The sequence below is a fragment of the Geotrypetes seraphini genome, chromosome 11 (genome assembly GCF_902459505.1).
Source record: "Geotrypetes seraphini chromosome 11, aGeoSer1.1, whole genome shotgun sequence".
NCBI lineage: Eukaryota > Metazoa > Chordata > Amphibia > Gymnophiona > Dermophiidae > Geotrypetes > Geotrypetes seraphini.
In genome coordinates, this window is record NC_047094.1 from 21744110 (window position 1) to 21758473 (window position 14364).

General features: G+C 47.6%; 1 protein-coding gene across 1 annotated transcript in view; it reads right to left on the reverse strand.

Annotated features, from left to right (window-relative positions):
* The window catches only part of DNAAF5 (dynein axonemal assembly factor 5), a 101951-nt gene extending 98691 nt beyond the window's left edge, over positions 1-3260 (reverse strand). Inside the window, exon 1 of the mRNA XM_033963761.1 lies at positions 2641-3260. Within this exon, the coding sequence (XP_033819652.1) occupies positions 2641-3181 (541 nt within the window). The 5' untranslated portion in view covers positions 3182-3260. The remainder of the gene's footprint in view (positions 1-2640) is intronic.
* Between the last annotated feature and the right edge of the window lie 11104 nt (positions 3261-14364).

Below are 14364 nucleotides of genomic sequence, written 5' to 3' on the forward strand. Positions count from 1 at the left end.
TAACTTTGTCTTGAATCCTTGGAGGGTGTTTTCCCCTATGACAGCCTCTGGAAGAGCGTTCCAGCTTTCTACCACTCTCTGGGTGAAGAAGAACTTCCTTACGTTTGTACGGAATCTACCCCCTTTCAACTTTAGAGAGTGCCCTCTCGTTCTCCCTACCTTGGAGAGGGTGAATAGTGTTTTTTTCTACTAAGTCTATTCCCTTCAGAATCTTGAATGTTTCGATCATGTCCCCTCTTAATCTCCTCTGTTCGAGGGAGAAGAGGCCCAGTTTCTCTAATCTTTCGCTGTACGGCAGCTCCTCCAACCCCTTAACCATCTTAGTCGCTCTTCTCTGGACCCTTTCGAGTAGTACCGTGTCCTTCTTCATGTACGGTGACCAGTGCTGGACACAGTACTCCAGATGAGGGCGTACCATGGCCCGGTACAGCGGCATGATAACCTTCTCTGTCTCTTCAGTCCAGCATCTGCCCCTTCCATCTCTCCTCCTGCCCCCCCCCCCTCCCCCAATTTGGTCTGGCATCCATCATCTTCCTTCTGTTTCCCTCATGGTCTGGCATCTCTGTCCTTCCCTCCCCCCTGTGGTTTTTAGCATCACTCTTCTCATTTCCTCCACTCAGATCTGATATCGTTCTCTGCTCTCTCTTCCCTTTTCTTCTCTGGTCTTCCTTCTCTATTTTCTGCCTCCATCTAAATTAAATTCTTTCTTACTATTTAGTCCTGTTTCCCTCTTTTCACTGTGTCTACCCACAGCTTGTCACCCCTTTCCCTCACCCCTCCATTATCTTACTATTTTCTTCCCCCTTTATTTATCTCCTTCCATCCAGTATGTGTTCTTTCCCCACTTCCATTCAGCATCTGCTCTCCCCTCTCAACTGACATCCATCTGCCTTCTGCTCTCTCTCCCTTCTTCTCACTTCCATCATCTGTCCCCTTCTCTCTCTCATCTCCTCCATTCCATCATCTGCCCCTTCTTTCTCTCTCTCCCCCCCTTCCCCCCCCCCCACAACTTCCATCATCTGCCCCCCTTCCCCTCACCTTTGCGGGTCACTTTCTTTCCCCTGAGGGTGGCTCATGTCAGAGGGGAAGCTTTGGCCGAGCAGAACCGCTTGCAAGGAACAGTGGAACTTACTTGATTGATGTCGATGCTGGGGCCCGTTGCCGTTTGAAGAAGAAAAAAAAAAGGTGGAAAAAAGGGACCTGCAAAGGCGAGAGGAAGGGAAACCTCCAGGACAGCTGCTCTTTGCCCTCGTTCAGTGGCCCAAGAATCCAGACCAGCAGCGGCAGCTCTGTATATTTTTAACTTCGGCACAGAGCTGCCCCTAATCAATAGTTTAGCGCGGTTTCATGAGGCAGCTTCGGGGCCTTTGCTAGGCCGGCCCACATCGCATCATCGAAGCGGGCCGGCCTAGCAAAGGCCCCGAAGCTGCCTCATGAAACCGCGCTAAACTATTGATTAGGGGCAGCTCTGTGCCGAAGTTAAAAATATACAGAGCTGCCGCTGCTGGTCTGGAGGTGCGGAGACAAGGCAGGAGGCAAACGCGGTGGAAGGCAGGAGTCCCGGCACCGCGACTGCAACAGGAAGTTGCAAGTCAGCTGACGCCGGCCTTTCGTTGCGGCGGGGACTGAATCCTTTGCGGACCGGCAAGATTTTTTTGCGGACCGGCGGTTGAAGAACTGTGATTTACACCACAGCACCAGTGTGGGGTTGGAGAGTGCACAGGGGTGTGTGGTGGGTGAAGAGGATACAAAATAAACCTGCCAAGATGATGGAACAAACAAAACACCTGATTGGGCAGGAAAAGTGAATTGAATTAAAATTTTTTCCCTGAATCGAGCAGCACTAATCCACACCCCATTTGACTTCTTCCTACACCCACCTAGAGGTGGGAGCACCACAGGTTAATCCTGATTTAGACTGTATAGGGAGTGACCTAGAACTAGATCCCTGTAGTGTTAAGTAATATATACCCCAAATTAATGGACTACCCTTTACAACCCCTTCAAAGCTCATAACAGAAATGTTCACACAGCATCGAATGCTCAAAAACTTCTGAGTTTTCCCAATTTACAGAAGCACTTTTCTAAAAACACATCCAAAGGGAAAGGGGGTGGGACTTGATATACCAATCATAACAGTTTACATCAATTGCAACAACAACCAAAAAATCCAGCATTAGATTCAACCATATAAGCCATATTATAATGTATCTACAGCTATTTTATGTGTTATTTTCAATTTTGTATTTCGGGGACTCCGGTCTGTGTGTGTGGGGGGGGGGGGAGGGGATTTATTGGTTGGTATAAAACTGTTTTCTTTGGAGCACTGCTTGTTTGGTTGAATCTTGATACTTGTGCTTTTGTCTGTTCCAATAAAAATTACTTTACATAAGCCATATTATATCAGGCTTAAAAGGCTGGCTAGAAAGTATAGCAGGCTGCTGTAACAAAAGATTAAGATACTTGTAAATACAATAAAATTAGGAAGAGGAGAGTGTTTTTAGTTGGAGAGATCACACAAATCAATCTCCAATCCCCCCCCCCCCCTAGCAGTCAGGCAAAATATTGGTGAGATCAAAGACCCCGCTGTCTATACTTAATAAAATCACCCCCCCCTCCCCCAAATCTTTTTTTCTTTACCGGGAATGCTGCGGGCATAGAGGGAGGCGCACTTGCAGCTCTCCTTCCTGACGTCGGGAAAGGGATCCACCAGCGTCCTCTGCAAGATCCTCCCCACCTCGTCCAGGTAGGGGGCGAGCTTGCCGCCGCACACCTCCACGGTGAGGGTGAGCAGCTGGAGCAGGGCCAGCCGCAGCTCTTCTGAGGCCTCCACCGTCTCCGGGGCCCCCAGGCGCTGGGCGAGCGCCGGCACCAGGTGGGGCAGGGCCTCCTCGGGCCGGGGCACTGCGCCCACGCAGTGGCTCAGCAGCTGGACCACCGTCTCGCGGCACCTCTCGGCGGGGTCGGCCAGGCAGCGGAGCAGCGGCTTGAGCAGCTCGCCGAAGACCCGCTGCAGCGCGGCGCCCGACAGGCGCCCGTCCGCCACCACCACCTTCTGGATGCCGCCCAGGGCCCGCTTTCGAGCGCTCTTGCTCTCCTCGCCCAGGCAGTTGAGGTGCCGGGCCAGGGCCTGCAGGGTCTCCGACGCCGTCAGCCCGTCCCCTTCGGCCTCGTCCGCCATCGCCGTCGCCACTGGCAACTAGGCGCCCCGCCCCGAACGCGCGACGCTCTGTGATAGGCGTCAACGGCACGTTGGCAACGCGACGAGCTTTATTGACAGAGGAACTGAACACAAAACGAGAGCAAGGGAACGGAAAGTGCTTCCGGGACGGTTAGACTTAGGTTGTGAGCCCTCCGGGGCAGAGGGAAGAAAGAAAGTACAAAAAGCACTAGGCTAGATCCATAGTAATAAACAATGCTGCTGTAAATTCAGAGCATGTTTTATTTAGGTTTGTTGGGGTTTTTTTTTTAATAAATCTTTATTGATTTTCAAACTTTGACAGTCCAGTACAATTAATTGAACGTAAACACTACATAAAACGCACTATTAAAAACCACAATTAATACATAAAACAATCATTTTCTCCCCCCTCCTCCCAATTATTAATACAAGAAGATTTACTATGTTATTACAATATTATGATTAAATAATTTTAAGAATCAAAACACATTTCCCACCCCTAGATGTGTGAGGAAATCTAATAATAAAAAAGGGATACATAATGTGACCATTTATTTTTTTCATCAAAACAGGACATCTATTAATATTCATTCCCGCTCCCAATCCCGCCCTAGCCCCACCCTATCCCCGCCCCCAATCCCACCCTAGGCCCCCCCCCCCATTTCTTCCATTCATTTTTCATGTACACACAATATCTTATTATTTCATAATAATAATAACAGCTTATATACCGCAATACCGTGAAGTTCTATGCAGTTTACAAAGATTAAGCAAAGGTACAAATTGATTGACTTTAAGAGGGGAGGAAGAAAGAGGGTTAATAGGACAGGAAATCCATTTTTGAGGAGAGAGTGATCAATAGAACAAGTTAATCGCTATAGAGGGGAGAGAGAAGAGAGGATCAGTTGTCTAGATACTTTAGGAACAGGTGTGTTTTCAGACGTTTCCTAAATTCCTCATAAGTAGTGGGCGAAAGCATTTGTTCTAGGTCTTTACCCCATGATGCTGCTTGGTGCGAGAAAAGATGTTCATGGTGTTTTTTCGGTTTACAACCTCTCACTGGGGGGGAAACGAAGTTGGAATGTGAGCTTCTCTTGTGTCTGTTGGCTGAGAAGATGAAAAGGTCAGTTATATATTTAGGGGCAAGTCCGTGCAGTGCTTTGAAGCAGAAGCAGGCAAATTTAAACTTTACGCGCGCCTCCATTGACAGCCAATGCAGCTGCCGGTAGTAGGGTGTCACGTGGTCAAACTTCCTCAGCCCAAAGATCAGTTTGACCGCTGCATTTTGCATCAATTGTAAATGCTGCATGTTCTTTTGGGAAATTGCTAAATAGGCGATGTTACAGTAGTCAAGTATACTCAGTACGAGGGATTGGACTAGGGTTCTGAATGCCGCTGTATCGAAATAAGCTTTAATGGATCTGAGTTTCCAGAGAGTGAAAAATCCCTTTCTGATCAAGGAGTCCACCTGGTCTCTCATGGTTAGGCACTGATCCAAAGTTACACCTAGTATCTTTATGGTAGGTTGGATAGGGTAATTAAGATTATTGATAGTGGTGATTTGGTGTCAAGCGGATGTGGCGAAGCAATGAAGAAAGTTGTCTTTTCTGAATTAAGTTTGAGCCTAAAGGTTGTCATCCAGTGCTCCATCACGTTTATGGCTTCTGAAGCTTTAGGAATAGTTTCAGAGATAGAATTAACGAATGGGATGATGATCGTAAAATCATCTGCATAACTAAATAGTTTTATCCCTAACTGGGTTAGCTGCGTGCCTAGTGAGGACATGTAGACATTGAAGAGCAATGGAGATAGCGGAGACCCTTGTGGCACACCGGATGGATTGCTCCAGGTATCTGAAAGTTCATAATTAAAATGTACTTGATAAGTGCGGGACATAAGGAAGCCACGGAACCAATTCAGCACCTCGTCCCTGATACCAATGGCGTCTAGGCATTGCAGCAGTTTCCTGTGGTCTACTAGATCAAAGGCAGAACTCATATTAAATTGCATAACCAGGGCATTAAGGCCCTTACTAAACAGTAGGTGCAGATTGTGTAAAATAGCCGCAATTACTGTCTCAGTACTGAATAATGATCTAAAACTGGATTGAGTTTCATGTAGGAGAGAGAACTGATCCAGATAATCCATCAGTTGGGTGTGTACCAATCCCTCCATAATTTTTACAATAAACAGAATGGATGCTACTGGTCTGTAGTTGGATATTATAGCTGAAGATTCTTTTTGATTTTTTAGAATTGGGGTTATTATTATAATGGTAACCATAAAATAAAAAAAAAAAACAAAAATGAAGCACCCTATACGCAGAGAAAGTGTTAATTATTTATATATGGGGGGTTTCAACGATGTCACCTCAGTAACTATAGAAAAATAGACAAATATAGGGTAAAATAAAGACAGCAGATATAAATTCTCAAAACTGACACATTTTTATCACTAAATTTAAAATAAAATCATTTTTCCTACCTTTGCTGTCTAGTGATTTCATGAGTCTCTGGTTGCGTTTCCTTCTGACTGTGCATCCTTTCATTTCTTTCTTTCTTTCTGCACTCAGGCCTAACAATTGTCCCTTTCTATTCCCTCCCTCCTTCCTTCCTATGTCCTTAGTGCCCCCAGTGCCTCATTCCCATGTCCCCCTCACTGCCTTCCAGACTTTGTCCCACCACCACCCCCAAAGCCAGCCTGCCTGCCTACTTACCTGCCTACCTACCTACCTCCCGTGCCAAAGCCAACCTGCTTGCCTGCCTACCTCCTTCCCTCCCTGCCGCACACAAAAAAAGCCTCCCTCCAGCGCCCGATTTAAACCCCCCCGGTCCGCCACTGCTGCTTACCTCCCTGCTGCTTCTATTCCCGATGTCAATTCTGACGTTGGCCCGGAACGTCTTCTCCGACGTCAGAACTGACGTCAGGAATAAGGCTTCTAGGCCGCGATTAGCAGCAGCAGCAGGGAGGTAAGCAGTGGCGGTGGACCGGGGGGGGGGGGTTAAATCGGGCGCTGGAGGGAGGCCAGGGCAGGATTAATTCTTTGAGGGCCCCTAGGCACACAAGTACACTTAGCCAAGCAGGCCCTAGTTCTCCCCTACATCCTAGAATTGAACCTTTGCCAGAACCCTCTAGGGCATTGCCTTGTGTGTTATTCCCAGTAGGAGTGAGTAGGCTGAGTGCAGAAGTTTCTATGGGAGGTAATTCATCACAGGCTACACCTTTGGGTCTAGTGCCGGCAAGAAAGAGTTTGGAAACCTCAGTCTGTCCATCAGAGATTGCTCTGGAATCCATTTAAATGTGTCTTCAAAGATCCTGCCTGCAGTCGTACAGAGTACTGGATGGATTTGCTGGCAGCAGCACTCCCCACGCGGCCGACCCTCCGACCGTGAAACGACTGACATATCTCCCTCAACAGCAGCGTCGGCAGCGCTCTAAACAGGCTGCTTTGCAGCCTTCTCCCGCCACCGATTCCCTCTGCCGCATCACTGATGATGTAATCAGCAACGCGACACAGGGAAGGCCCCGGCAGAAGAAGAGCTATTTAGAGCGCTGCCAACGCTGCTGTTGAGGGAGGTATTTCAGGCGTCTCGCGGTGGGAGGGTCAGCTGCATGGGGAGAGTGAGGAGTGCTGCTGCCGGCAATTCCAGCGATGGAGTCAGCCGCGAAGGTGAGGGAGATGGGCTAGTTAGGGGGAGAAATGGCCGGACTGCTAGGACCCTTTAATCCAGCCCTGAGGGAGGCTTTTTTTTTTTTTCCTTTGCGCGGCAGGGAGGGACAGGAAGCGATCACCTGTCCTGTTGTCCCCGCGCACAGCTTCAGGACGCTGTCCCTGAAAATGGGACTTTTTTGGCATCCCGAAGCTGTGTGTGGGGACAACGGGACAGGGGATCCCAAAACGGGACAGTCCCGTTCAAAACGGGACGTATGGTCACCTTAGGGATACATGACAATTATTGCGATGCAACAAATGTAGTCAATGGGCTCCACATCTTATTAAATGTATTACTCAACCCTAAATATTCCGCATTCATTCTCTCACCAAAATGTGTAATTCAGTCTGTCATAGCTCTTCCAATTATGTGTTACCATTGGAATAGCTATTCCCATCATGATCAAAAAAATGACAGAGCATGTTTTATTTGGTTGAGTTTGAGATCTTGGATAGGGGGAGGAGAGAAAGGAAAAAAAAATCAAATAGAGAGAGGATTTGAAGTGGAAGGAAAAGGATAAAAGAATAGCTTATGGGGAAGAGGAAAATATCAAGGATAGGGGAGAGAAGCAAAGGGGAAAAAAGTGATTCATAAAGAGAAAATGGAGGTTCTGAGATCTGGAGAGGAAGATGTTCCTATCCCCCCTCGTCCTGCCCTTGTATTTCCACTCTGGTCCTCTATCTCCCCCTTCCTCTTATCACACCCTCCTTCCATCCCTCCATAATACACACACATTCGCTCTCTCTCCACACAACAATCCACGTTTTCACTTAAACATGGTAAAACAAGGATTTCCAGGATCCTCATTGACTAGTATTGAGATCCTGGTAAAAAAAAAAAAAAAAAAGCAGGAGAGAGAGATGCAGCATCTCTTTTTATTTTTTTTCTTTCCATCTCATTGTTCAGCATCAAGGGGGAGGGAAGAACAACAGAAAAGAGACAGAGCAAAATGTTGGACCAAGAGGAGAGAGGAGGAGAGATAGAAGGAAATAGGCTGGGAAAGGAGTGAGATGGGAAATGGGAGAGCTACAGAATAAGAGAAGATGGAAAATTGATAGGTAGCTGAAAATTTAAAAAGGAGAAGGATGAGAAAGAGGGCAAGATTTGAGTGGACAGAGGCAGAAAAGAAAAAAGGAGAAAAGTTGAAGGGAAAAAATCAATATGTTAGAGACAGGGACTGGAGCAAGAGAGAAGTGGAGAAAAAAATGGACAGCAGACACTGGAAAGAGAATTAGAAGATAGACAAAATCAGAAAGAGAAACTGGGACCAAAAGCAAAATGACCAGACAACAAAAGGTAGAAAAAATAATTTTATTTTCTATTTTGTGATTACAATATGTCAGATTTGAAATATGTATCCTGCCAGAGCTGGTGTTAGACAGCAAGCATGAACTAGGACCTAAAAGAGAGGAAAAGTCTTTTTTATTTACAGTCAAACCTCGGTTTACGAGTGCACCGTTTTGCAAGTGTTTTACAAGATGAACAAAACATTTGCAAAATCGGTGCCTTGGAAACCGAGTTTGACTCGATTTACGAGCGGCATCCCCCCCAGCGATCCGGCGCCATCCCCCCCAGCGATCCGGCACCCCCCCTCGCTCGCGTCCCCCCCCCCCCCCCGCAATCCTACAACCCCCCCCCCCGAGCACCGAAACAAAATCACTTACCCCGATTGGGACATACTGGTGCTGGTGCCCGAAGATCCTCCCTCTTCTGGGCTGGGCGGTGCGTTGGAGATCCTCCCTCTTGCCTGTGCTGGGTTGGACTGGGCCTTGAGCATTTGCGCATGCTCAAGGCCTTCTGGTCTCACTCTCTCCAAGATTCTGAATCTGAGAATCTCAGAGAGAGCGAGACCAGAAGGCCTTGAGCATGCGCAAATGCTCAAGGCTCAGTCCAGCCCAGCACAGGCAAGAGGGAGGATCTCCGACGCATCATCCAGCCCAGAAGAAGGAGGATCTTCCGGCACCGGCATGTCCTATGCGTTGGTGCTGGTGCCGGTGCCCAATCGGGGTAAGGGATTTCATTTTGATGCTCGGGGGGGGGGGATGTAGGATTGCAGGGGATTGGGGGCGAAGTGAGCGGGGGGGGGCAGGATGCCGGTTCACAGGGGGGATGCTGGATCACGGGAGGGAGGGTATGGAGCAGCATCGGTGGCCTCAAGGGGGGGGGGGGATGGAGCAGCTCCGGTAGCCTCGGGGGGGGGGGAGGAGGTGGAACGGATCAAAGCGAGTTTCCCCATAGGAAGTAAGGGAAACTCGCTTTGATATACGAGCAATTTGTTTTACGAGCTTACTTCTGGAACGAATTATGCTCGTAAACCAAGGTTCCACTGTATTTTGTAGCCGGCGTGGGGTTGGAGAGGTTGCATCCCTATACTTCTACTAAGACTAACCCCCTCCTTTGCTGGTGCACAGTGTGGGTTTTGGCGCTGGCGATTGATCCAACGCTCATAGAAGTCCTGTGAACATCGGAGCCACCTCCGGCACTGGGGCCCACACTGCGCATTAGCAAAGGAGGGGGCAAGTATCTTAATAAAAATTCCAGCCCACGACTTAGCCTGCGTTTTAGATTTTGGCCCCTTATGTGATTTGAGTTTGACACCCCTGCTCTAAATGTATTCAATCTGACCGGGATCCATTTTTTAAAAATAATCTGTGTCAAGGTTTTCTCCAAGTTCTGCCTAAGGAAAGAAACAGAATGAAGAAGGCAATTGTGAGATACCCCCATGTGTGCCTAGGTTTGAAAGCCCTAGACCAGGGCTGCCAAGTCCGGTCCTCGAGACCAGGTTTTCTGGATATCCACAATAACATGCAAGAGAGAGATTTGCATACCAAGAAGGCAGTGCAGGCAAATCTCTCTCTTAGTGGATATCCAGAAAACCTGGCCTGCCAGTAGATCTCGAGGACCGGACTTGGGCAGCCCTGCCGTAGACACACATATTTATTTAGCATTTGGACATAATGTTCCACAGAATGATCATATCTATTGAAGTACTGGGAGAAACATACAGAATTGTATTTTAAGATTGTTTAAATTTTAAATAGGCCTGTTTCTATATATTGATGGAGTTATTTTCTATGCTGTATTTTATTGTAAACCACTGTGAACAGTTGTATGTTATGGTATATCAAATTTTAATAAACATCTTATATAATAAAAAGCTAAGCGCATGCACACTCGTGCCGCGTGTTCCCTGATCTGTCACGCTGTGGCGGCATGAGTGCGCATGCGCTAGATGACGGGGAGTGAGGAGTCGGTACTTAGGGGAAAGAGAGCAGGCCCGGGAGAGCGAAGGAAGCCTCAGTGACACTGAGCCCAAATTCACATCAACTTCAAAATTAAAAAAAGAGGCGATCGCGAGCTTTTCCCGCCCCTCTCCAGCTTCGGGAAGGGATCGGGACTTTGGAGAACCGCATTGTGTGCTGCCCACCCCTTCCCAACGTCTTCCTATTTACCAGTGCACCTCCAGTCGCGTACTGAGGACCTCGCAGTCAGTCTTCCCGACTGCAGCAAGACGCCGATCGCCTCCAGAAGCCCGCTCCGCTCCTCCAACAGCGGAAGGCCCCGAGAGCAGGCCCGGGATTCGGAAGAGGGCAGACGCCGAAAAGGGCTCGGCACAGTCTTCCTTACTCCCTTGCCGCCCCCCCTTCACGCGGTCCCAACAAACCTCTCGCCTCTAGCAGCAGCCGCAGCACTCTACACACGCTGCTTCGCGGCCTTCTACTACCCTGAATTGCTCCACCGCATCCCTGATGACATCATCAGAGACGCGGCAGAGCAAATCAGGGCAGTTGAAGGCCGCGAAGCAGCGTGTGTAGAGTGTTGTGGCCGCTGCTACAGGCGAGAGATTTGTCGGGACCGCGGGAAGGGGGAAGCGGCATATACTGGGGAGCATGGAAGAGGTGCTGATGACCGGGGGAGCAGGGAAGAGGGACCGGGGGAGCAGGGAAGAGGGACCGGGGGAGCAGGGAAGATGTGCTGCTGACCGGGGAAGCAGGGAAGAGGGACCGGGGGAGCACGGAAGAGGTGCTGCTGACTGGGGAAGCAGGGAAGAGGAATCGGGGGAGCAGGGAAGAGGTGCTGTTGGATCGTGGTGGGAGGGAGGGGCGTAAAAATGGGTTTGGAGCTGGGGCTGAAAATAGGGGACATGTGAGGGAAGGAGGCACCCGTTAATGTAACGGGCTTAAACACTAGTAAAATAATAAAGATGTGGATCTGTCTGTTACAAAAAAATGCTGTGGATATATTTACAGTCTCCAGGGAGTATACTGCTTACTTGCTGAATGACAAAGCAACTATGTATTGCTTTGTGTCTCCATAAAATATACAGGTTGGGCCATGGAAAAGTAACTTGCCTCTGGTGATAGTATGACAAGATGAATGAGCAAGTGGATTGTTTTTATTCACTTACCCACAAGTTAAAGAGGTTCCCGTTCACATCTATGCACCTTCCACAATCACTATTCACTGTTCCAAGGAGAACACCATCTTTCTGGCACCGGTAATTAGAGGCGGGCTACTTTTCAGTGGCCCACCCTGTATTTGTGTCACTTCATCTTGGGCTAAATTTACTATAAGATACTACATTGCATTACTGCACACTGACATGCATTAAATGTGTGTTATTTACTGCAGATCTCATATTAATGGCATCAGCATTATTAGCATAATGATGCACTAATATGTAATGTAATGTAATTTATTTCTTATATACCGCTACATCCGTTAAGTTCTAAGCGGTTTACAGAAAATATACATTAAATTATAAGTAAGAAAGGTACTTAAAAATTCCCTTACTGTCCCGAAGGCTCACAATCTAACTAAAGTACCTAGAGAGTAATAAAGAAATGAAAAGTAGAGATAGAGGTAAAATAAGAAAATAAGCATTCTAACAAGATTGTATTAAACTTAATATGGTTGCACACTTCACTAACGGCCTCTTCTATCAAACCCTTGCCAGAAACACTTGATGAAGTTACAGGTAAATACTTTTAAAACCAATAGGAGGAAATCTTTTTTTCCACTCGGAGAATAGTTAAGCTCTGGAACGCGTTGCCAGAGGTTGTGGTAAGAGCAGTTAACGTAGCTGGTTTTAAGAAAGGTTTGAACAGTTTCCTGGAGGGAAAGTCCATAATCTGCTATTGAGACAAATGGGGGAAGCCACTGCTTGCCTTGGGATCAGTAGTAGCATGGAATGTAGCTACTATGTGAGATTCTAGAATCTTGCTACTCTTTGGGGTTCCAGAATGCTGCTACTCTTTGGAGTTCCGGAATCTTGCTAATCTTTGAGATTCTGCAGGGAATCTTGATACTCTTTGGGGTTCCAGAATGCTGCTACTATTTTGATTTTTCACAGGTACTAGTGACCTGGATTGGCCACCATGAAGATGGGCTACTGGGCTAGATGTACCATTGGTCTGCCCCAGGAAGGCTATTCGTATGTTCTTATGGCTAGTGTTTAACTGCTGGGGCATTATGCATCACTGGAGCACCTAGAAGTAGGTGCCCACATATAGAACTGCCCCATTTATACACAATGTAATTGTCATTGGGCAGACTTGCACGGTCTGTGTCTGTGTCTGTCTGTTTGGTGGAGGATGGGCAGGGGAGGGCTTCAATGGCTGGGAGGGTGTAGATGGGCTGGAGTAAGTCTTAACAGAGATTTTGGCAGTTGGAACCCAAGCACAGTACCAGGTAAAGCTTTGGATTCTTGCCCAGAAATAGCTAAGAAGAAAAATTTAAAAAAAATTTAAATTGAATCAGGTTGGGCAGACTGGATGGACCATTCGGGTCTTTATCTGCCGTCATCTACGATGTTACTATGTTACTATGTCATTGCTTTTGGACTTGTGATACAGAGCACAGAATACAGCTTATTTTGTGTTCTAACCACAGAAACAGCAGTCTTCATGTTACTTCCTGGTATTATGAAGTTGAATTTGAACTTGAATGGTCAGGTTATTTTCCTGAATGTTCCAAAATCTCTCCAGTTCTGTGACAGTAATTAAATGCTTAACACTAACAGCTAAAGAACACTTTTTAGTTCTACTGGACTGATTCATATGCAGTGAAGTTTCAACTAGAGAATGACACGGTGACAAAATTCATCACCGTTCCCGTCCCCGCGGATAACCGCGGGAAATAATCCCATGTCATTTTCTAGTGTCTATTTCAACCTCAGTCCTTCTACACCAGCATTCTTCAAAGCAAAGCCTGCGGGTCAGTGGCTGTGGCCATTCATACTCTGATTCTTATGTGAGCCAAGTTTAGGATAATGGAGCCATTGTGACATCATTGATGAGGTTGGCTCTTAGGCACTGGTGGAATGAGGCATTATGACATCACAATCTCAGCTCTGGAATGTTGCTACTCAACCTCGGTTCTTCTACACCAGCATTCTTCAAAGCAAAGCTTGCGGGTCAGTGGTTGTGGCCATTCATACTCTGATTCTTCCCTCTCTCCTTAAAGAATGACATGAAGATGGTTTCCCGCAGTTATCCGCGGGGATGGGAATGGTGAAGAATTTTGTCACCGTGTCATTCTCTAGTTTCAACCACCGAAATACTGGACCTAGCAAGACCTAATTTATATTAGTTTAAAAAAAATACAAACATGTCTCATAATCTTATTTGACAGAAACTAATTTTCCACTCTGTTAGGCCGGCCCACTTCGATAATGTGAGGTGGGCCGGCCTAGCAAAAGCCCCGAGGCTGCCCGGGCTAGCGGATGCTGGACAGGGGGAGCAGGGAAAGGAGAAGACCTACTGCTGGACAGGGGGATCAGGTAAGAGGTGCTGCTGGACAGGGGGTGGGGGTAAAAGGAAGGGAGAAGACCTACTGCTGGACAGGGGGAGCAGGGAAGAGGTGCTGCTGGACAGGGGGGAGATAAAAAACGAAAGAAGGGCTGCTGCTGGATAGGGGGAGCAGGGAAGGGGTGCTGCTGGACATGGAGGAGATAAAAAACGAAAGAAGGGCTGCTGCTGGATAGGGGGAGCAGGGAAGGGGTGCTGCTGGACATGGAGGAGGGAAAAGGAAGGAAAAAGGGCTGCTGCTGGACAGGGGGAGCAGGCAAGGGGTGGTGGTGGACAGCCGAGGAAAGAGAGAGACAAAAAGAAAGAAAGACAAACAGCAGCCAAGGAGAGAGAGAGAGAGAGAGAAAGAAAGACAGACAAACAGAAAGCGGCCAAGGAGAGAGAAAGAAAGAAAGAAAGACAGACATACACATCTAGCACCTGCCAATGTAACGGGCTTAAAGACGAGTCATTTATGAATCAGTAAGAAAGAGTGATACAGGCAGTGAAAGAGAACAATAAAAAGAAAGTGACACAAACATATAGTAGATCAGAGATAGAGAGAAAAGTACAGCTGCCACTTAAGCTCGGGGAGAGAAAGCTGTAAGAGTAGGGCAGACGTGCAGGCGCCGCTGCGCGTGAGAACTACACGTGCGCAGGTGACGGGGAGAGAAGCGCAGGA